We start from the raw sequence: 22,521 nt of genomic DNA, 5'->3' as shown, positions 1-22,521 counted from the left end.
ACGGCAGCTGCATATGTAATGTTTCAAGTAGATTCTAATCAGAAGCTATTCCTCTGCAGGATAATAACAGTGCCTGGAGGGAGTCGGCTGACCATTCCTGGGCAACAAGAAGCAATCCTCGGACCTGATGGCAAAGCTATCACCAATGCTGCTGGTGTACCCCTCGGGGTTGACCAAGGTAGAACTTAATTCAAGTATGCCTTTGTAGCGTTGGTAAAAAATGCTGAATCAGATAACCTTGAGTTAAAATATTAGAGCTTATGCAGTCATATCCTTTCTTTCCTGACTCTGTTAATATCCTTCTATACAGACCAGCCAATTGGTAAGACCACATTGAACAAGTATTTGCTCATTGAATGTTCATTTCTTTTTAAACTTGTTTTCCATTATCTGTTTGTTCCACAACACCTATTTACTGTTGATCTACTGTCATACTGAGACACAAGTTACTGATATGCTACTGTCATACTGAGACACAAGTTTCTGATATGCTACTGTCATACTGAGACAATAAGTACTGATATGCTACTGTCATACTGAGACAATAAGTACTGATATGCTACTGTCATACTGAGACAATAAGTACTGATATGCTACTGTCATACTGAGACAATAAGTACTGATATGCTACTGTCATACTGAGGCATAAAGTACTGATATGCTACTGTCATACTGAGGCATAAAGTACTGATATGCTACTGTCATACTGAGGCATAAAGTACTGATATGCTACTGTCATACTGAGGCATAAAGTACTGATATGCTACTGTCATACTGAGGCATAAAGTACTGATATGCTACTGTCATACTGAGGCATAAAGTACTGATATGCTACTGTCATACTGAGGCATAAAGTACTGATATGCTACTGTTACAGCCACCTTTTCGACTTGTCTATCTCAACTTAATGAACTATTTAATCACTTGTGACAATTGATTTGCTCTGATATTGATCTGATATACAACAGCGCCTGAGTTCAGTAAGTTATTTTTCTGGTTCAACATTGCAGGCACTTCGCTGATGCCTGTGGCACAAGACCACTTCGTCTACTTACCTGATGCCACGAGATTAGCCACGCCCGAGGGGAAGGTCTTTAAACACCAGCCAGGAAATGTCATAGCTGTGGGTCCTGACTACTACCCTATAACTGACTCGGGTGTGTTATCCTTTAATAATTGTGAGGTAGTGTTGTATCTTTGGTCACACGGTATAGTCTTTTGCCTGAAATCTCCGTTAGTTTGGAGGTTACAAAGCTGCTTCTTTTGGGGTAGCTGTTGGCTACCCATATGTGTAATGCTGAGCTTCATTCCTAGTGAAATGGTTGGACATTTATACAGATGAAGTCATGTGCAAAATTATAGAGCCGCCCACAATAATTTAGTATTTTTGAAATATATACCGTATAGCCAGCTCTAATATGTTTTAAAAAGGACATTAATACAAAAACATGGTATTTTTTAATACTCAGAATATCCTCTATATTTTTTTCTTATTTGTTAGTCTTTAAAAACAATACTCCGGCTGTTACGTTGCTAAGCGGTGTTTAATGTAAAGATTTGGTCGCCAAGTGCTGTTTTGAGAAATGAATGCTTAAACTGTTAAAAATGACTGAACTGATCCTGCTAGGGAAATGAAAAAGTCAAACAGTTGAGAAAACTTCAAAGAGTTGAAGACAATGGCTTGATAGAAAGAATTAACACCAATTAAATTTTGCTAATGTTTCATTAATACAGAATGAATCTCGGTGAGTGAAAGTATTATGTAATTAGGATTACAATTTTATCTCAGAAACAATCCAACAACATCACAGAAAAAGGTACATTTTTAAGAGTAAGATGATATATAACTTTGTTATGTTTAAGTTGATATTATGGGGCTTATTGAGTCCTTATTGAGTCCTTATTGAGTCCTTAATGAGTCTTTATTGAGTCCTTATTGAGTCTTGAAGTTCATATGTATGAAAATTATAAGGTGACTCCATACTTTTGCACATCTAACATCTAGTTAATCTATCTCATATAAAAAGTTGATTGTATGTTTGTTAATATTCATATCAACTCAGCCCAGCCATTCAGTTGCCTGGAAGTCTCCTTGGTATCTACTCGTAGCTCTCGCCCTCTTTAACATATACCATGAATCATTGCATAGCAGTCGCTTTTATATGCCTGCCTTTCTACCTACATTTGCCAATATTTTGCAGAAGGTAGTGTAGTCTCAGTGCCACAGGGAAGTGTTGTTATCGCTCCCCGTAAGAAATATGTGCTCGACAATGAAGGCCATCCAGTCGCTGACAATAGAGGGCGCTCCATCACTATAGACAACGAAACTATCATTCTCCAGGTAAGTATTTCCATCAGTGTGTATCATGTAGTTCACCCTTGAATACTTATTTGTTAAAACTAATTTGTCCGTCTGTGTGTTCTAGTTATTGATTTGTACTAGCTAGTGCAGCGTATCTCACGCTTGTCACTCGCTGCAGGCTGGCGAGAATGGAGAGGTCACCCTACCCGATGGAAGCAGCCTTCGTGATGCTGCTGGCCGACCCATATTAGCCGCTCGTGAGCAGGAAGTCCTCGTAGATGTGGACTCGATGAAACCTGTGCTAGATTCAAGAGGTCAGCCGATTGTGACAAAGCCAGGTAAACGCACGAGGATTGACCTGCAACATAGCAAAGTATTTATAGAGTTCTAATAGATTTGCTTTATAAATACCACCAGGATTATATATTGCGAATGTTTGAGGAAATCCACCGAATGGACTACACATATGTTAGCAGCTTTATTTTAGTCGGCTTGAGACAGCGTGTTTCGTGTCCCACAATAATAAGGGTTTCATTTAAAACACTACAAGTTTTTCTACTCATATATCTTTTATTTATGTCAGGATTTTACACAGAGTTATATTACAAACATACTGTCATAGTATACCGTAAAACCTCTAATTAAATGCCATGGCGCTCTATTTCTCAACCCTTCCTCTATAGTAGCAGCCTATTAGAGGAGGGCGTTCAAATAGAGGCTGGCGGTGTATTTTTCAAATGGCGCGTCAGAACTTTTGGAAGATAAATTTAGCCCGATTACAGGCGAAGCGAATGTCGCCTATATTTTGCTCTCTTTTTTGGTGGAGCCATATTAAACCTTTTTGGGTACAATAAATCTGCTAACTAACCCCTAACTTGTCAAAGATCTCTTAATAAATATGCATCGAGAAACCGAGAAATAGCTCTACCAGTCAATATCTTTATTGCTTGCAATTGACCTACGATGATATTATAGCCTGTGTCCTTCTTTGCAATTTATTTACATTTTCAATTTGTATTTCATTCTAAATTTGAAGACATATTTTTATTTCATATCTATATTTAACAATATTGCATAAAAGCTCATTGCACTTATTAATATGTTTGCTAAAGTTTTCAGCCAAAACTAGCTTTTATGTGGAATAGAAGTGGAGTTATGAGCATGGATCCATTGTAAACTGTGTTAAAATAGCCAGCAAGGATGCTATTAAATTACATGCTATAAATCTGCATATTTATAAGTTATATAAGCATAATCTATCAAATGATACAAATAATTATATATTCATGAACAAGTGACATAAACGCACCTTATACTACAAACGCAACTTTAATATACTTATATTTTATATATTATAAACGCAACTTATATTACATCCAGAAGCAAAAGTTAGTGTTTTTAAAACACAAATATTTCCAACATTTGGGTGGATAGCTGCTTTCTGATTGCTGCTATCGACGGAACGAACATCTTCTAGTTGTTCAATACCTTCTACAAGCGTCGATCGAGTTGTCGATCGTCGACAAGAGTCGTCGATCGTCGACAAGAGTCGTCGATCGTCGACAAGAGTCGTCGACAAAAGTTACGAGCGTCGATCCATTGTAAGAGCAGATTACCACACTGATGCTATTAAATAACATGCTATAAATCTGAAAAACTATAGGTTATATAATGATAATCTGTCAAATGCTTTCAATTGCGTTCAATTAAAGGTTTTACAGTATTTATATATACATATATATATATATATAGATATATATATATATATATATATGTATACTATATCATGGCCCTGGTATGCTCATCAGCATTAGCACTGACAGCTAGTTAGTTTGTTACTTGCATCATCTACATCTAGGATGTGAAGCTAGCAAGTTTGAGCTTTGATAGAATTAAACTCTAGCGATAACTCTATGGCAAATGTCTGTCTGTTGACCAGGTGTGAATTTGGCTGAACCCGGGCAGCTCATGTATATTGTCTGCCCTGACAAAACAGTAGTAGAAGATGACAACTGCCAACCTGTTTGGGTCACTCCAGGAACGAGGCTTCTATCTGGTGACCAGGATGGATACACCAACGTTGGCCAAGGTCTGTTAAGCTCTTTGCGCAAATAATGGCAATGATATCTCTGCCACATTTCTTTGTATTCGTTGTGACTGGGCAGTTTGGGGTTTTGAACAGCTCTTCAATTGTCTTCTCTTAATTCTTGAAGGCGCAAATGAAAGGAGAAACAACTCACATTTTTACTTTTGATTTTTTTTGGTCTCATAATGGCGTTATAAATAGCGTTTTTTAAAGATAATATTGATGCCGAATAAGGTTTAGAAAAAAGAAAAATTTAAAATTGTTGGTAGAGTCAACATTATTGAAATGAATGTTATAATTGTAATAATATGATTTTTCCTGATTTTTAATTTGGGAGAATATTGGCGGCGCATTCAACATGACACATTCAAATAATTTTGATGGACATTGATCAAGTTTTCTGTTCCAATTAATACATGTACCATACATGTTTGGTTATATTCGTGCGTCTATTATTGGTATTTTCCACTTGCAGGCAAATTGCTTGACAAAAAGGATTTCCCGCTGAAAATACCTGAAAACCAGGAAGTGGCCGTTGGTCCTGATAACAAGGCTGTCTGCTACAGCAACAGCCAGCCCGTTTTTGTTCCTTCTGGTGAGTACACGCCACGCTCTATCTGTTCTTCCTTATCGCTGGGATTACAGCTACTTGCGATTACCCTGACCTATAGACATTATACTAGCTATCAAAAGAAGTTTGTGATATAGCACGTCTTTACCATGGCCAGTAATATTTAAGTTTAGACCGCAAGTAATTTTCTCGGCAGTCAAGGACTTATCTAATAATGATTGGAATTGACCTTGAATAATTGTTAATGCGGTCCATACCAATATGTATATTTCATGACTGGCGAGTTTTAATTAGAGGCTATAATAGATTATCGTTTCATAAAACAGGTTTTTATACTATTTTCTTGTTTACGCTTGAATAAATCTTTTGGAGGGATTTAACATAGGTAGTTGAAAGATGAAATTTTTCTTGTTGTTTATGAAGTTTGAATATTCAGTTTATTGACAGAAACTTTATTAGCTGCGTTCATCTTGACAGTTGAAAACAAAGAGAAAGCTTTATATGAAAAAGCTATGGGTACCAATAAGCAACAAGCTTTCAGAAGGCGCAATGAGAAAGCACTATTAAAACCATGAAACTGCTATTATCGCAATATTTCTCTGCTTAGTTTCTGCAGCATTTTCAGTTGGTAAGTTATTGATAAGGCAATTTCTGCAATAATCTCTAGGAAGTGTAATAATGGCACCAGGAGAAGATTTCTTGAGGGACCTTGATGGTAATCCTGTCAAGGATGCCCAAGGACACCCACTAACAGTTGAACCTGGCACGACTATACAGGAAGTAGATGATGGGGGTCAGCTGACTAGCGGAAACAATCAGCCTATCACTGATAAATATGGTGAGGAGTTACACTTACGACAACATCTAGTACACCAATGTTCTGTACACTTGTATGTTGTGTAGGTTTTTATAATAAACATAAAATGTTAAGATCTTAGCTCCGGACTCCCCTACAACACTAGTAATAACCATAGAATGTTAAGATCTTAGCTACAGACTCCCCTACAACACTAGTAATAACCATAGAATGTTAAGATCTTAGCTACAGACTCCCCTACAACACTAGTAATAACCATAGAATGTTAAGATCTTAGCTACAGACTCTCCTACAACACTAGTAATAACCAATGATGAAATCTAGTATCAAAAGATAGTTGTATTCAGCGAGCATAAGCTATTTGAATGAACTAAATGCATATTCTCTTTGGAAGTTTGCAAAAGCACATTCGCCTTCGAGAAGCTAATCATGAATATCTAATGCGGAGTGTTTGCCATACTGGATGCCGTACTAATTGCACTCAGTTTCATTTCACTTCAGGCAAACCAGTGGTAGCCGCGCCAAGAACTCTTTTGCTTGTATCTCCTGCTGGCAAAGTTGTTAGCTCTAGGAGTGGCCGTCCCGTACCAGTGCCCAGAGGCTCCAGGGTCACACCTGTACAGCATGATGCTGTGCTTGACAATGAAGGCAACCCAGTCCTGGAATCTAGTGGGCTGCCCATGCAGGTCACACCTGGTGAGTCTCCTGTCACGGAGATGTTGTTTCTGATCTATTGATTGCAATTAGCCTAATAGCTCACCGGCTGTCTTTCGTCAGTACCTCTCTGAAAGGAAATCGGACCTATGCTGGCACTTAGTTTGATTGCTAGTGTCTACACTCCCATTCCTTTCCTTGTTGTTCTCTGCCAATTAATAGTTGTTGTTGGCCAAGCTCGCTGAGCAGCAAATATCATTAAATAGAGCCTCAGCATTATATTGTACTTCTAATCACCCCATTAGTTCGCCGTAAGAAAGCCTGTTGACAAACACCGATAAAGAATGCTGTAATGAGATTGCCAGAGAGCGTTTTCTAGCTGCCAGTAGCCGGTTTAACCGCATTATGCAATATAAGAGCAGTCAGTCGTGCAGTTGACACGATTGTCGCTGACACTCTTGTCACTGAGGCTAGCATAGGAGTTTCTCCGAGCTTCCAACTCGCATTTTAACAGATTAGCATGGATTATATAGACGAGGATGAGAGTGTATCAAACTGTCTACTTTGGCTTACAAACGCTAGTAAGTGTTGGTCATAACTGCTCTAATCTAACGAGGTGAAGTCTGAATAGCAGGTATTATGGGGATAAATGTGCAGGTAGTCTGTTATCACTAGGATCTGCACTAGGGTTGCTTTTCTTTCTGGCTCTCAAAATGTGTGAAAACTTAGATTGACAGGCAGCTGATGGTCAGAGCTGCCGTGAGGTAATTCAAGTACAAAGTAACCTTCAGAAAACAGTTGTTGGCATGTCATTTGTGAGTCTTGTCTGCTCTAAGAATTAATTTATGCATATTTTCTGTGTCAAACTCAACGCCTGAGTTCACCCGTTTGTTTTGCCAATATGGCTCACTTAGAAGCTTGGTGTAGTCTTAAAAATGATACAATGTCGCTTGGTTATATCCAGTACCAAACTGTTTGGTTAGTTCTCAACAGAGTTTTAGTGTGTTAAAAGTACTTGTGTGTCTAATAAATACTTGTTTTCAATGAAGGCTGAAGACAGAACAATGTTTGCAAATAGTTATCTTGCTCAAGTTCGGCGTGTAGCTGCAGCAGTTGGCATCTGTAATTAGCCTGTAATCTTTGTATCTCATTATTGATCTGCTCTTAGGGGGTTCTTAGGGGGTTCGCACTCTCTAGTAAAGGGTAATCAAGTTTTATTGGTACTAGTACCCTGGCAGTCTAGTGCTCTGTGAGAGATCATCAGGTGCGCATGTGCGTATGTGCGCATTCAGTCTCAATTGTTAAAAATGTTGACGATTAGCCTCGGTGCAAGATAAGTCGGGCTGATAACCTGAATGTTGGAAGTTCGAATCCAGTACTACACAATCTTTTGTCTACGAAGATGGCTCTTATTATAGTAAAGACTAGCTGTGCTACCCGGCGTTGCCCGGGTAATAAAAAAGTCTTTGGTCATAAAATTGATTTATATTTAACATATAACAACATTTGCCATTCTAACTTTTAATCTTCATATCATGAGGAAAATGTTTCATGCAGATCAATTAAATTAAAAAAAATAAAATAAAACAACTATAAAAACATTTAGGTGTAAATGTAAAATAATTAGCAAGTAATAGTTAAATTAAGTCGGTTTTGCTACGACTACAATAAAATATGATTTAGTAATGATACAATCAATATGAACTGAGAAAACAAAATAAAAATGCTGAATATGTTGAATTAATAATAACAGTTCTTGCATAGAAGTGTGTGTGTATACAAAAAGGTTACTGTTCTATCAGAAGCTATCCATCAAAAATGTTCTCATGATATGCAGTTTGAAAGTTAGAGTGGCTAATTTTGTTATATGTTAAATACAAATCAATTTCATGACCAAAGACTTTTTTATTCCCCGGGCAACGCCTGGTAGCACAGCTAGTCTATTTATAAATGTAAGTAAAAGAGGGCAAGGAATAACTGATTTGTTATATTACACAATAGTGAGAGTAAATCTCACAGATAATCTGACAGATAAAACTACTATTACAGTAATCTTACAGACGTTTGTTATAAAATGTGAAATTAATCCATGAATTACTAATTTGTTAGGTTTGGAAGGAATGATGTGTTGAAGTGTTGAATTTTCATTCTGCAACCGTGATCTTCGTGAGTTCTAGTCCAGCATAATGTGGAATTTTAAATCTAAAATTTTAATATGTCCAGCCATAGCTGGACATATTAAAATTGTGTTTTAAAGTAGGCCTGTTTCCGTTATGTCCAGCTATAGCTGGACATACCGGAAACAGGCATACTTTGAAAAATATATATATAGATTAAAACTAATTAATGTTCAAAGTCTGATTCTGCGTTCTTACTGCATTTTGATATGTCTTCCCAATGAACTTGTACAAGTCTATCACAGCCCCTCAAAGTTAGCTGGCTAAAACCAGCTAGAGGCTTGGGTGTATTTAGGTCAGCACGTAGGTAATTAACAGTACTTTTAGCTCTATTCTCATCATGTCAGCAAAATGATTTGGTTTTTATAGGGATGCTTATGAAAAACAGCTTGAAAATGATGACTGGAGATTTTTGACAGCATACATGCCGCAACTATATCCATTAAATAGCTTGAGTTTGTTGTGGTAATAAAATTTTAATTGTATGATTTTGTAACGGAAACTTGCTTCCATTCTGTTCAAGAAATTGGGAACTGTTCGAAGTCTTTTCTTTATGATTTCATTTTGTTGTTTCTCAAGGGTTTTGCGTTTACCCGTGAATAAACTACAACAGCAGTTAATGTAACACTAGTGAGGACCCGTGAATAAACTACAACAGCAGTTAATGTAACACTAGTGAGGACCCGTGAATAAACTACAACAGCAGTTAATGTAACACTAGTGAGGACCCGTGAATAAACTACAACAGCAGTTAATGTAACACTAGTGAGGACCCGTGAATAAACTACAACAGCAGTTAGTGTAACACTAGTGAGGACCCGTGAATAAACTACAACAGCAGTTAATGTAACACTAGTGAGGACCCGTGAATAAACTACAACAGCAGTTAGTGTAACACTAGTGAGGACCCGTGAATAAACTACAACAGCAGTTAATGTAACACTAGTGAGGACCCGTGAATAAACTACAACAGCAGTTAGTGTAACACTAGTGAGGACCCGTGAATAAACTACAACAGCAATTAGTGTAACACTAGTGAGGACCCGTGAATAAACTACAACAGCAGTTAGTGTAACACTAGTGAGGACCCGTGAATAAACTACAACAGCAGTTAGTGTAACACTAGTGAGGACCCGTTTGAAACAACAGCTCACCCTTTTTTGTGAGGATTAGTTAATAGCTAATTCCCTAATTACCTACCTACCTAAAATGATTACCTACATAAAGTTGACATGGAAGTGCGCAAAAGTGCGCAAAAGAGACTAAGTGTGCAAGAGAAGTGTTTGGTAAAGCTCACTGTGCTCTTTTATCGAGAATATCACCTCCCAACTCTCAGTTCTGGGCTTTTAACCTAAACAGACCTGCTCAAATACCTGTAATATGCTGTCATATTAGTGCTGGCAAGACAAGCTATGACTGTCTATCACCAGTTATATGATGTATAATGGAACTCTGTAACAATCACAGCAGGCGGTTCACTGCTGAATTACCTACTCGCACCTCTGTGAAAATGCTGGGATTAATTTACATCTCTTTACAGAAAGCATTTTTAAATATTTTACTCATTTATTGTTCACAGCTTGTGCTTAATTTCACACGAAACATACTATGAAACAAGCTAGTATACACTCATCAGGATGCTTCTGTCATTGTAGCAGATACCTGCTTGTCCTCGCTAACAGGTGCCAATCGATTTGTTGCCCTTTGCTTCAACTATCAAAGCTTATTAACTTGGTAGTTTAACTTTACTCATTACCTGCAGGTACAACGATAGTCGAGGTTGGAGAAGATGGATACATGACCCTTCCCGATGGACATGTGGTGACAGACGTCGCTGGGTCCACAGTCACTCTTCCACCTGGCACATGTGCGCTCATAGGCCTGGATGGCAAGGCGTTACTTAACGCTGACGGAGAGGTGTGTCAGTGAGCCTTACCTGTACAACTCATCTGAAGTTTTCAAGTGTTGGAAGCTTCAGATGGGAACAGCTTCTCAAATGATACAAGCTTGCAACCGTACAGCTTTGGTCATGCTCAGTTTGATTCGGCCAAACGTCTAGTTATACAACTTGTTAATGGTTGCAATATTTGTTTTATTGTTTACAAATGGTCGGATCAATCATGATTTGAGAAAATGGAATAATACCATGCAACTATAAGATAGGCAAAAGCTGGGATGGTCTTAATTTTCTGAGCTCAATTTTTGTTTTCTTCAGTTGAGGTATTCATACTTAACCCTTTCCCTACCGAGCTCATCCGGTACAAGTTCTATCGTAATTACTCAAGCTGATAATTAGCTGTCATAATATAAATTTACAAACAAGTTATTTTAGTAAGGTCTATCAAAAAGTGAAACTACACTGGCTGACACGAGTTTGGTACACTGGAACAAGGCTCCTATTCCAATATAATCGGTTTCGCTATGGAAAGGTTTAAATAACTTTGATTTGCATCAGTTAATTTTACGTTTACTGAGTTGTCCGTCCTTGCTATCCGTCCTTGCTAAACGCGTTTCACTAGTTTTGTCAGTTGGAAAAATTGTGAGTGGTCTTCATGTTAGCAAATTATTGACCATTCTTCTTTAAATGCAGGTGCTGACAGTACCTAAGAATAGCACAGTGCAAAATTCACCAGCAGCACCTCTGAAGAGGCCTCAAGTTATTGAGGAGATAATGCAGCAAGCGCGCTCTGTCGGAGGTAAGCTGTCTGTGCACAGGCGAGTTGCCATAAAGTATGGCAGGTCACCATGCAGTGGCATACATAAAGTATATCGTTCACAATTGTTCTGAGATTTAACTTATAGACATATTGTTTGAGTTGCTATGCTGATCAGATGAGACTCTTCCTGTACTTGTTGTGGTGTTTGTCCTCTGCTTTTTCAAAATGATATGAAACAGATAGAGCATCTCTTTTACATGCAATAATTTTTTTTGTAAAAATAATCACAGGCTTCTGCTGTAGAATTCATTATATACAGTCATGTGCAAAAGTATTGAGCCACCTGCTATAATTTAGTATTTTTAAAATATATACGACTAGTTGTGATTTGACTTGAAAAGGACTCATACATTATGAGCTCGGTAATATTTGATGCTCAGACCCTCTTTCTCTTGTTCTTATTTGCTAGTCTTTAAAAACAATACTCTGACTGTTACGTGGAGCAGCATTAATTGTAAGTATTTTCCAATCAATGCTATTCTGAGAAATAAATGATTAAAATGTCACAACTTACTGAATTTATACTGCTAAAGAAAAATGTCAAACATTTGAGAAAAATTGAAAGAATTTAGTAGAATGGTTTGAGGCAAATTAACACTAGTTAACTGTTGCTCATGTTTTCCTATTGATTCACAGCAGATCTCAGTGAGTGAGACTAGCATGTAATTAGAAGAATTTAGTACAATGGTTTGAGGCAAATTAACACTAGTTAACTGTTGCTCATGTTTTCCTATTGATTCACAGCAGATCTCAGTGAGTGAGACTAGCATGTAATTAGAAGAATTTAGTAGAATGGTTTGAGGCAAATTAACACTAGTTAACTGTTGCTCATGTTTTCCTATTGATTCACAGCAGATCTCAGTGAGTGAGACTAGCATGTAATTAGAAGAATTTAGTAGAATGGTTTGAGGCAAATTAACACTAGTTAACTGTTGCTCATGTTTTCCTATTGATTCACAGCAGATCTCAGTGAGTGAGACTAGCATGTAATTAGAAGAATTTAAGTTTTACCATACAAACTACAATAATTTCACAAAAAGAATACATTTTATTGATTAAAATGATATATAACTTGATTATATTTAAGTTGATTATAATGTGCTTACTCAGTCCTAAAGTTCAAGTGTGTGAAAAATTATGAAATTTATAGGATGGTTCCATCCTTTCACACTTGACAGTACATTAGATGATCTATATTACATACATGTAGCTTTAGTGTTATATATTCTCCGTAGCGGTGGCCAACATTCAGTCAGTACCTGTTTGTTCATGTTTCAGTGGAGTCAACTCCTGAACCGCAATTAAAGCAGGCATCATTGCCGCGTACCATGCCCAAGGTTGGTCCAAGGGGAGTGTTCGCTGACCCAAGCACTCCAACATCTCCTCCACCCCTTCCCACCACCCTTCCTCCTGGTAAGTCTTTTGACATTGGTTATTATTTTAAGATCTCTCAAGTTCATGTGAGCTGCTTACCTACCTTGAAGGAGACCCACTCTGTAGAAATGCTTATAACCAACAAGTTGAGTCTCAGTGAATTCAGTATGGAGCAGCTAGGGCACTTGCTCTTCTTGTCTTGTTATTGTCACTTGCTCTCCATTGTCATACTTCTTATCACCTCTTACTCCCCTTGTCATACTTCTCATCACTACTTGCTCCCCTTGTCATACTTGTTACCACCACTTTGCTGCTTGTTCAGGGTCTCTGCCATGGAGTCTGTTCACATTGAGGAGGGAAAAGGTCATTGAGGGTTCAGACAGCGGCCCTACTATCGGTACAGACTTCAATCCTGACAATGTAGTTGTTGATAGATCCCCCGTCTTCACTGGGTATGCGAACAGCACTTTATATCTTTGGTTTTTGATAAAATTTATATTACTCAAAGTTATTGAGCCACCTGCTTATGAACATCAAATCTGGGCAGACCCTTGCCTTTATATTTTCCTAATTATTAGACGGCTCTGTTTTTGTTGAATATTTTAGAAAGATTAGCTCTTTGTCGAGTTTAATATTATTACCAATGTGAGCAAAGGCTCTGTACTGAGGCGACAGTTGTTGGCGATGAATGTGCAAAAATGAATCGTAAAATACTTTTTCTACCTCGTGATCTAGGGTTTAGCTATGCTTTAAATTTTATATAAAAGTTGTTAGGTGTTGATTTTTGCTCATTATTATGCTGCATTGTATAAGTTGACTTGAATTTATTTTAGCGACAAGCTGCAGTGGAAGAGGTATAGTCTATCATGTTGTGCTTTTTTATTCAGTGTTGTTCAGTTAATATTTCACTGTTACTTGGTGACTAGAACAATACTCGCTCTTTATCCTTGCAACCCAGTTGTATCAATACATCTTATAGACTCAGAAATATCCCATAGACATAGAAACTAAAGGCACGTTGTCATAGCTGTACGTCTCCTTCAAACTGCTTGCGAATCCTCATTCCGGGAAGCCTAGTAGTGCTAGTTGTATGCTCCAGCTGCATGTTGGGATATCGTATATATAGCTTGTTAGCTTTTCCTTGAGTAGGCATTGCAAAGGCATCCAGTAGGCACGCAGTAAATCCCAATTGTGCTCTTTATCAGCGTCACTTGCGTAGGGTACATTCATATTATAGCCTGAGAACTTTCTTATACAGAAGTTTTAATAAAGTTAACATTTTAGCTTCCTTGTGAGCTTCATGGTGGATGCAAGGGGTGGAGCGATGAGAGGATGTAGACACGCAGGGGTGCGCATTGTCATACCTCCAGGTATGGCTACAGGGCCAACCAGGATAACCTGCCGAATGCTCAAGAAAGAGAAACTATCAACTCCGCCTCCTCTGAATGACAGCGAAGCCTTAGCATCTCGTATAGTCAGTTTGGGGCCAGTTGGGACCTCTTTCCTGGGGTGAGTATCACAACTAAAATAACGCTGACTCATACAATCTTTTTGCACAAATTTATCAGAGTCTCCCAGCCTTGTTACCAGCTGTTCGATGTGCATTTCTACCTGTTATATTATTATTACTATTTCAAGTTAGTATAGCGATAGTCGGCTGACAAGGAGGGTAATCAGTGACGCAGATACGGGGCAGCCTCGTAAGATACCTCCCTATACATTACTATTATATATGCTTGCGATATATCAGAGAGAATTGCACTCTATTTTTAGGCCTGTAATTATTGAGATCCCTCACTTTGCCTCTCTGAGAGGACACGAGAGGCAAATTCAGGTACTCAGGAGTGACGATGGCAAGAAATGGGAAGAACACAAAATTGTACCATCAGATGATCTTGTCTTCAAAGCTGTCAATGACAGTTTTGATGGTTAGTATGGGCCATTTCCATGTCTATGAAACATCAGTTTGCATAGACATAGTTTTGAGACTAGCATCGCAAGCTTTAATTAACTAGAGCAAACTAGATTAACATATTTTATCATTTACAATATTATTTTATCATTTGCATTGTGCCACTGAGTTGGGCGGAGTAGTGGAGCTGGTGGAGTTATCTCGCTCGTAACAATAACTCTGTGCGCTGGTTTTAAAATTTCTACTTCTAATTTCAATTTATCTACCGTATATTCCGGACTGAAAGTCGCGGTTTTTTCATAGATTTCTTATTCATTATTATACATTTTATGGCTGGTGCGAGTTTAGTCTGAAAGATATGGTACATGCATAGTTTGTACAGCAACATAGATGTACAGCACCATGATCTGTTGCACAGGTTTAGTCTATAGTGATGATGATAAGGATGAGCCCGGTGAGTTGAAGGAGCCAATGCTATCTCCAGATTAACAGCTAATTATTGTCAGCCGTCAGTTCCTGCTCTATCCTACGTGTAGATTCAGGGCCCACAAAGTTTTTTTAATGTTTTGCGCATTTGTAACAGATTAAGTGCATCGATCATTTGTTAAGAAATTGAGATGTAATGTAAATGTAATTTGCCTCTGTCAAACTGCCCATTTGCTTATCTCCTTCCTTCGTAACAGTCAGCCATCAAGTCTTTGGTCAAATCTCTTGGTTAAAAACTGCTAGTGGTTAGCTGCTAGAGGCTTGCTTCTCAGTGCTCTATTGTTTAAGCTATCAGGTATCAGACTCTTTCCATGGCATTCACCAGCATCAACCTTTATCCAGTTATGTTACCGCTATCATCCACTTTTAGTGGTACAGAGATTTGGCAAAGAGGCATTTTTCATGTTAATGTTTCCATTTGAAAACTGCACAGGCGTCATTTATGTCCCTCGTGAATATCCTATTAGGCCAGATGAGAATTTGTAATCTGATCCTTTTTTTGCACATTCACAGACATTGAGCTGCTCGAGGAGCTCGACAGCAAACGTATAACCAGGATCGTAACGACGGAGTTTCCCAAATACTTCGCCTTAGTTTCCAGAGTGAAGATCGAGAAAAAGATGGTAGGCGCTGAAGGCGCTATCATTAGTTCTACCGTTGTTCCTCAGGCTCAAGCGGTGTTTCCTGAAGGGGCACTCAAGAAACCTACCAAGATCGGCCTCCAGGTAAGATTGCTTGCAGAATGAGCATAGTCACGCACAATGTGACACACTTTTACATGTAGTTGTTGACAGTTGTCTTACACGCTCATTTCTTAGGAAACTCTCATATGCTTGCCTACAGGTACTGCCCGTGCCAGGAGACCTGGTAGCCAAGCTCTATGGCAATAGAGCGGCTGTCAGTCCCATTATTACTGTGGAACCAAGAAGGAGACAGTTTAGAAAGCACATAACACTGACTTTCCCGCTGCCAAAGGCAGTGAGCAAGGGCATGACAAACCAGTATTCTCAAGGGGCGCCCACACTCAGACTCCTCTCAAGTATGACTGGTGAGTTCTTATAGGCTGTGAGATCAAATATTAGTCTTTATTCAAGTTTTTCTACCAAATCCCACATGAATGTGTTGAGTGACTCTAGTCTCTGCTATTATATGATAGCCAATGAAAGGTCTGCTATCATATGATAGCCAATGAAAGGTCTGCTATCATATGCTAGCCAATGAAAGGTCTGCTATCATATGATAGCCAATAAAAGGGCTGTAAAATGTGATGTACAGGGTAGGCAGTAAAAATTGGATAGCTAATCACCTGGTAGTAATTCCTCTGAGCCACCAAACAATGTCATAGCAATTGATCAATCAACGAAAAAAATGCCTTGCTTTTTGGCACATGACTGGCACACGGGTTTGTTATCCGATCCAATTAACTATTTTCTCAGCAAATCTGTGCTAGTTTCCATTAATTATGATTTAAGATGTTGTCAAGCATCACGTCGATCTCATTCTATGCTCTTCTTTCATTGTTTGCAACGTCAACTATCTTTTTACGTTAGTCTTTAGGGTGTCTTACTGCCCGTAGTAGTTAGTGGCTGAGACCTTCGCATCTCTACTTTTCGCATCAACTATATGCTACGTTAGAGTGCTCTTGCATATATATCTTTTGCTACCTAAGCATCACGATTTTATAGTTTTTTGTTCACCCCTGTTTCATAAGTAGCAACATGGTTGTGGCTGTAGGCAGACGCCGTGCTTGTGGTGAGCTGTTCATAAGCACAGCTTTTATGTTTATTCATTTTCTCACGCTGTATATTTATTCTTCTGTAAAACTTTAATAAGTTCCTATTTTGTTGTTTGAGTTAGCAGCTGAGTTTGTTTTACTTGCTGAGTCATGTTTATACTACCCTGACTTGACACACCGGCTCCATCATATCATACAATCAGTTTGACTAGGATAAATTTAAATGAAAAGGTGCTCACTGGCTTAATTACATTGAAGAAATCTTGTGAAAACTATTTCAGTCAATCTTGACTTCCCAATGGGACTTGGTTTACCTCTCTAAACACACGTTCTTTGGTAGTATAGCTATCTGGAAAAAGAGCTAAAATTTATGTGGTTATCTTTCCTGGTTCTACTTGTGCTTGATTGCCGGGTGTTAGCTTGCGTGCAGAAATGTCTCACTTCTGTTGTAAAGTTAAATTTCATGATTTGTTGTAAATGTGTTCTTCTTAAGCGTGTGATAAACTGAACATACGCAACGTACATGTAGAAGTTTATAAACTAATCATACACACCAAACATATAGAACATACATGTTTAAGTTGATAAACTGAACATATACATCATTCATATGCAAGTGTATAAACTGAACATATACAACATACATATGTAAGTACATAAACTGAACATGTACAACATACATATGTAAGTATATAAACTGAACATGTACAACATTCATATGTAAATGTATAAACTGAACATGTACAACATTCATATGTAAGTGTATAAATTGAACATGTACAACATTCATATGTAAGTGTATAAATTGAACATATACAACATTCATATGTAAGTGTATAAATTGAACATATACAACATTCATATGTAAGTGTATAAACTGAACATATACAACATTCATATGTAAGGGTATAAACTGAACATGTACAACATTCATATGTAAGTGTATAAACTGAACATATACAACATTCATATGTAAGGGTATAAACTGAACATGTACAACATTCATATGTAAGTGTATAAATTGAACATATACAACATTCTAATGTAAGTGTATGAACTGAACATATACAACATTCATATGTAAGTGTATAAATTGAACATATACAACATTCTAATGTAAGTGTATGAACTGAACATATACAACATTCATATGTAAGTGTATAAACTGAACATATACAACATACATATGTAAGTACATAAACTGAACATATACAACATACATATGTAAGTATATAAACTGAACATGTACAACATTCATATGTAAGTGTATAAACTGAACATGTACAACATTCATATGTAAGTGTATAAATTGAACATGTACAACATTCATATGTAAGTGTATAAATTGAACATATACAACATTCATATGTAAGTGTATAAATTGAACATATACAACATTCATATGTAAGTACATAAACTGAACATATACAACATACATATGTAAGTATATAAACTGAACATGTACAACATTCATATGTAAGTGTATAAATTGAACATGTACAACATTCATATGTAAGTGTATAAATTGAACATATACAACATTCATATGTAAGTGTATAAATTGAACATATACATCATTCATATGCAAGTGTATAAACTGAACATATACAACATACATATGTAAGTACATAAACTGAACATATACAACATACATATGTAAGTATATAAACTGAACATGTACAACATTCATATGTAAGTGTATAAACTGAACATGTACAACATTCATATGTAAGTGTATAAATTGAACATATACAACATTCATATGTAAGTGTATAAATTGAACATATACAACATTCATATGTAAGTGTATAAACTGAACATATACAACATTCATATGTAAGTGTATAAATTGAACATATACAACATTCATATGTAAGTGTATAAACTGAACATATACAACATTCATATGTAAGTGTATAAACTGAACATGTACAACATTCATATGTAAGTGTATAAACTGAACATGTACAACATTCATATGTAAGTGTATAAACTGAACATATACAACATTCATGCATGTTCATAGTAGAAGACTACTAGCAGTATTACTTAGCATGGCCAGGTTTGTCCTCACCCAAAGTAATCTTATAACATCTGATGGTTTGAAGGTCGAAATTGCATTATTGTACATTTTTTCTGTGATTATTTACTTTGTTTTCCTTGTGCACAATGAAGATGTTAGTGTGCTTTTGCTTTTTTATCGAAGCTAATTAACGCGCACAAGTTGTTTTTAGTCTTTGCTGTCTTGCTTATTGTCAATAAATGGTATTGTTGTTTTAAACCCTATTTGATCATCAGAATATTTTAAAAACATGACTGGAGCAGCTACTATACACTGCTTGAGATCTTACATATATGCCAGGTTTAAGTTTTTCTAAACAAATATAAGCTGACGTAACTTTTTATCTATCAGAGTTCCTTGGAACCCCCTTCACTTCTTTTCATATATCTATTCCAAGTATGGTCAGAATATTTTCTCATCTCTGACTACGATGAGCATTATTAGCGAGCTGTTGTATAGCATCTTGCTCTTTCTCAGATGGGTGTAAGATGGCTGAGTGGAAAGACATCACAAATGACCAGAGGCTAACATTCATAGATGACTGCGTCTCATTCACCACTACATATTCTGCCAGGTAGCTATAGTCTCTTGGCATGTTCGTTGATTCTCATATCCCTGTACTACTTACATATAATTTATGTTTTAATATGTCACGTGAAAAGTTACCTGTTCATGAGCGAATATCCCTCTCCGGTTCTTCATACATTTATGCATTTTGAGCAACTAATCATAGATTTTGTACCGGTACATAGAAGGGTATTTTTTTATGTTGTGTAAAGCTTCATTTAATCCTTATACTGTAATCTGTTTCAACTCACCAACGGAGAGTAGACAACTCTACGGCCAATAAATGTAGAATTATAGCTGTAGCTAATGGCTTTAAGAGTCGATCATGCCTTTATTCTTAAGCGATGATCAGCGAAGTCTTATGAAGGGATAGGTATAAATAATTGGTTGAGTTTATTATTATTAGTGATTTGTTATAATCTGTTTGAAATATTTATAAAAATGGATCATTTTTTATGAGTCGATGCGCGTTCCTTTAGCACATGGACTTGAAGAACTCACTTCAGTCCTATAGGCACTCCTTTTACCCTGCACTACTACATGTATCTCCAAAGAGCTATTTGAACTCCAACTAAATTCATGCATAAAGTTATAACTTATACTCGCATATAAACTTATAATTTACTAAATTTGTACAAAAATGTTGAAATATTTCTTTTATGTTCTGATATATGGCATTTGCTGTTCTGTTTTAATCGTGTTTCAAAAAAGTGTTCGGCCATTTACAAGTAATAATTCGATCATACCCTGACACCATCAAATTGCTAAACATTCCAAACAGCCTCAAATTTCAGCCACTAGCATTCCTATTGAAACTGCCCAAAAGTTTCTTATATGTAAAATTGTGATACAAGCCTGTCTCGGGGTTGTAATAAGCTGGTTGCCAGGCTTCAGAACAATAGCAAAATGGTTTTTTTTCTTGCAAAGTTTGCAAAGCTTGTTCGGTTGGTTTTCTAGTCACATATTCTTACAGAGGTGTTGAAGGTTCACATCTAACTTCTTAGCTTAGAGCTAATATCATGGTCCATATTGAGTGCATATGCTAGGTTCCTTGGCAGTAACCATTATTATATGTGCTCTCTATGAGTATGTGGCATGTTAGTCTCCACATTTTTGCCAGATTTACAATTCTGTTTAAACTTCCTTCAATGGCTTTACAATTGCGTCTAAACTGCTGCCATGGCATTTAGAAGGTATCTAGAAATGGTTTTCTAGTGGCTATCACAAGTCTCAAGCACTCATTTGACATACATATTATGAAAGGAAATTTGTCTTTCATAATAATGTGCTGTGCGCTTGTCAATTGGTTTGACAATGCACTATTAGCTGCACAAGTATAAAGTGAAGTGATGTGCTGTAGGCTTATTTCTGTATAAAAGTTAGCTAAAAGTTAATCTCTCAAAGTGTATTCATAACAGGGCTGTTGCAGCCAAAGTTTTATAGTCAGAATTCAGATAGTGATAGAAAGCATGCTGTCAAGTAATGAGTAACACTCAACATTATTTCTAATGGTTTCTAATGATTACGATTGCTGTTCAAACTGTCAAGGGCGGGGTTACATTTTATTTAACTTTTGAGATGTGATGATCAAACACTTTTTTCCTTTTTGTGATATTGATGACAGAGCATCTTTGGTGTGCAATTGCTTTGTCATTCTAGTGAAAAAGCCGTGTATATTAGTTGAGACTCTGTGACCCAATGACAAATATTACAAAACTAAAGCTTTTTTACAATATTTATAAAATGAAACTAAATCAAAGGAAATCACAAAATTCGCATTTACATGTATTCTCATTGGCTTTGGACTATCTCGTATTCAGAATTATACCGATACTGTCAGTCCTGATTCAAGTGGAAACAATTCAGCAGTCAAAGCAGCTGACATTTTCTTCTATTGTTATTAGTCTCCTACATTTAGTCCTGCTCTGAATATCTCTAACTATGTATATAGAATTGCATGTCTATTTATCATTGCCAATGCTAGACTGTATAAAGTTATCGTACCTTTTGTCACGTCCATCAGCAATTCACTGCCTTAGCTTTTATTTTCTGTACTGCTGTTTGATTATTCAAATCGTCATTTTACTGGCATTTGTATTTCACTGGAATGTGCCAACATTAGTGTGACATTCTGACCTTTTATCTATTGTTTTACGCTAATTTATAATCGCTGCGGAGAATGTTCCCACATGCTTTTTCATCCCTGGAATAACTGAGATACTTCCATTTTGCAGTGGCTATAATAACAAGTTTCATACGCCCTGATTTTCAAACCAATTCCGTTATTGGGCCATCAAGATTGGAGGCGAATTTAATTTGATTAGCTTGAATACGGAGTTTAAATAATAAAAGTGGGTCTGCTACTCTCGTTCATCTCTTGAGTTATTTCAACTTCTCAGGTTCTGGCTCGTCGACTACCAGCTCGTCTCAGAGGTGACTACTATGGCCAACACTCTCTACAAAGAGCTCTGCAATGTGCCATTTATGTCCCGCTTTGTTGTGTTCGGCAAGCGGCATGAGGACAGGGAGGCGCGACTCCGCGTCTTCTGCATGACTGATGATAAGATTGATAAAACACTGGAAACCCAGCAGTACTTCTCTGAGGTCGCTCGCAGCCGAGACATTGAGGTGATTTATGGAAAGCTTTAGTCTGAGCTGCATGCTGTAAAATGAGCACAGAAATGAGAATGCTGTTGAAAATGCACTATTCTGTGAAATTGCCAAAATTTAGGTTGCATAATTGAATAATAAGTATTTATTGTGGTGAAAGCAACGTAATGACATCCAGATATTCAACCGGTTTACACAGGTTTATACTCGTGTGGTTAGAAGTGTTAAATTATTCACACGCATCTTTTTTCTCATTGTTCCACTCGAAAAAATATCAGTTATGGAAGAACAATAAAACTCTTGGGTAGAGTAAAAATATAACGTTTTTGTTGTTTTATATTGTTATATATTGTTTTATATTGTTTTATATTGTTATATATTGTTTTATAATGATGTTAACAACTGAAAGTAGGAAATATGTTAGTTAAGTTCAGTGCAACTCACTCAGTGT

At 36.9% G+C, this 22,521-nt stretch overlaps 1 protein-coding gene across 1 annotated transcript in view; it reads left to right on the top strand.

Annotated features, from left to right (window-relative positions):
* LOC137393845 (uncharacterized) overlaps nucleotides 1-22,521 on the top strand; it is a 125,803-nt gene that overhangs the window by 38,740 nt on the left and 64,542 nt on the right. Inside the window, exons 31-48 of the mRNA XM_068080555.1 lie at nucleotides 60-178; nucleotides 1,011-1,157; nucleotides 2,202-2,341; nucleotides 2,481-2,640; nucleotides 4,242-4,391; nucleotides 4,864-4,983; nucleotides 5,627-5,797; nucleotides 6,278-6,472; nucleotides 10,370-10,524; nucleotides 11,198-11,303; nucleotides 12,603-12,737; nucleotides 13,021-13,150; nucleotides 13,983-14,207; nucleotides 14,472-14,626; nucleotides 15,610-15,821; nucleotides 15,940-16,144; nucleotides 19,371-19,467; nucleotides 21,860-22,088. Of these exons, the coding sequence (XP_067936656.1) occupies nucleotides 60-178; nucleotides 1,011-1,157; nucleotides 2,202-2,341; nucleotides 2,481-2,640; nucleotides 4,242-4,391; nucleotides 4,864-4,983; nucleotides 5,627-5,797; nucleotides 6,278-6,472; nucleotides 10,370-10,524; nucleotides 11,198-11,303; nucleotides 12,603-12,737; nucleotides 13,021-13,150; nucleotides 13,983-14,207; nucleotides 14,472-14,626; nucleotides 15,610-15,821; nucleotides 15,940-16,144; nucleotides 19,371-19,467; nucleotides 21,860-22,088 (2,851 nt within the window). The remainder of the gene's footprint in view (nucleotides 1-59; nucleotides 179-1,010; nucleotides 1,158-2,201; nucleotides 2,342-2,480; nucleotides 2,641-4,241; nucleotides 4,392-4,863; nucleotides 4,984-5,626; nucleotides 5,798-6,277; nucleotides 6,473-10,369; nucleotides 10,525-11,197; nucleotides 11,304-12,602; nucleotides 12,738-13,020; nucleotides 13,151-13,982; nucleotides 14,208-14,471; nucleotides 14,627-15,609; nucleotides 15,822-15,939; nucleotides 16,145-19,370; nucleotides 19,468-21,859; nucleotides 22,089-22,521) is intronic.

The sequence above is a fragment of the Watersipora subatra genome, chromosome 4 (genome assembly GCF_963576615.1).
Source record: "Watersipora subatra chromosome 4, tzWatSuba1.1, whole genome shotgun sequence".
NCBI classification, from domain to species: Eukaryota; Metazoa; Bryozoa; class Gymnolaemata; order Cheilostomatida; family Watersiporidae; genus Watersipora; species Watersipora subatra.
This window is presented reverse-complemented; position numbering and strand designations above follow the sequence as displayed.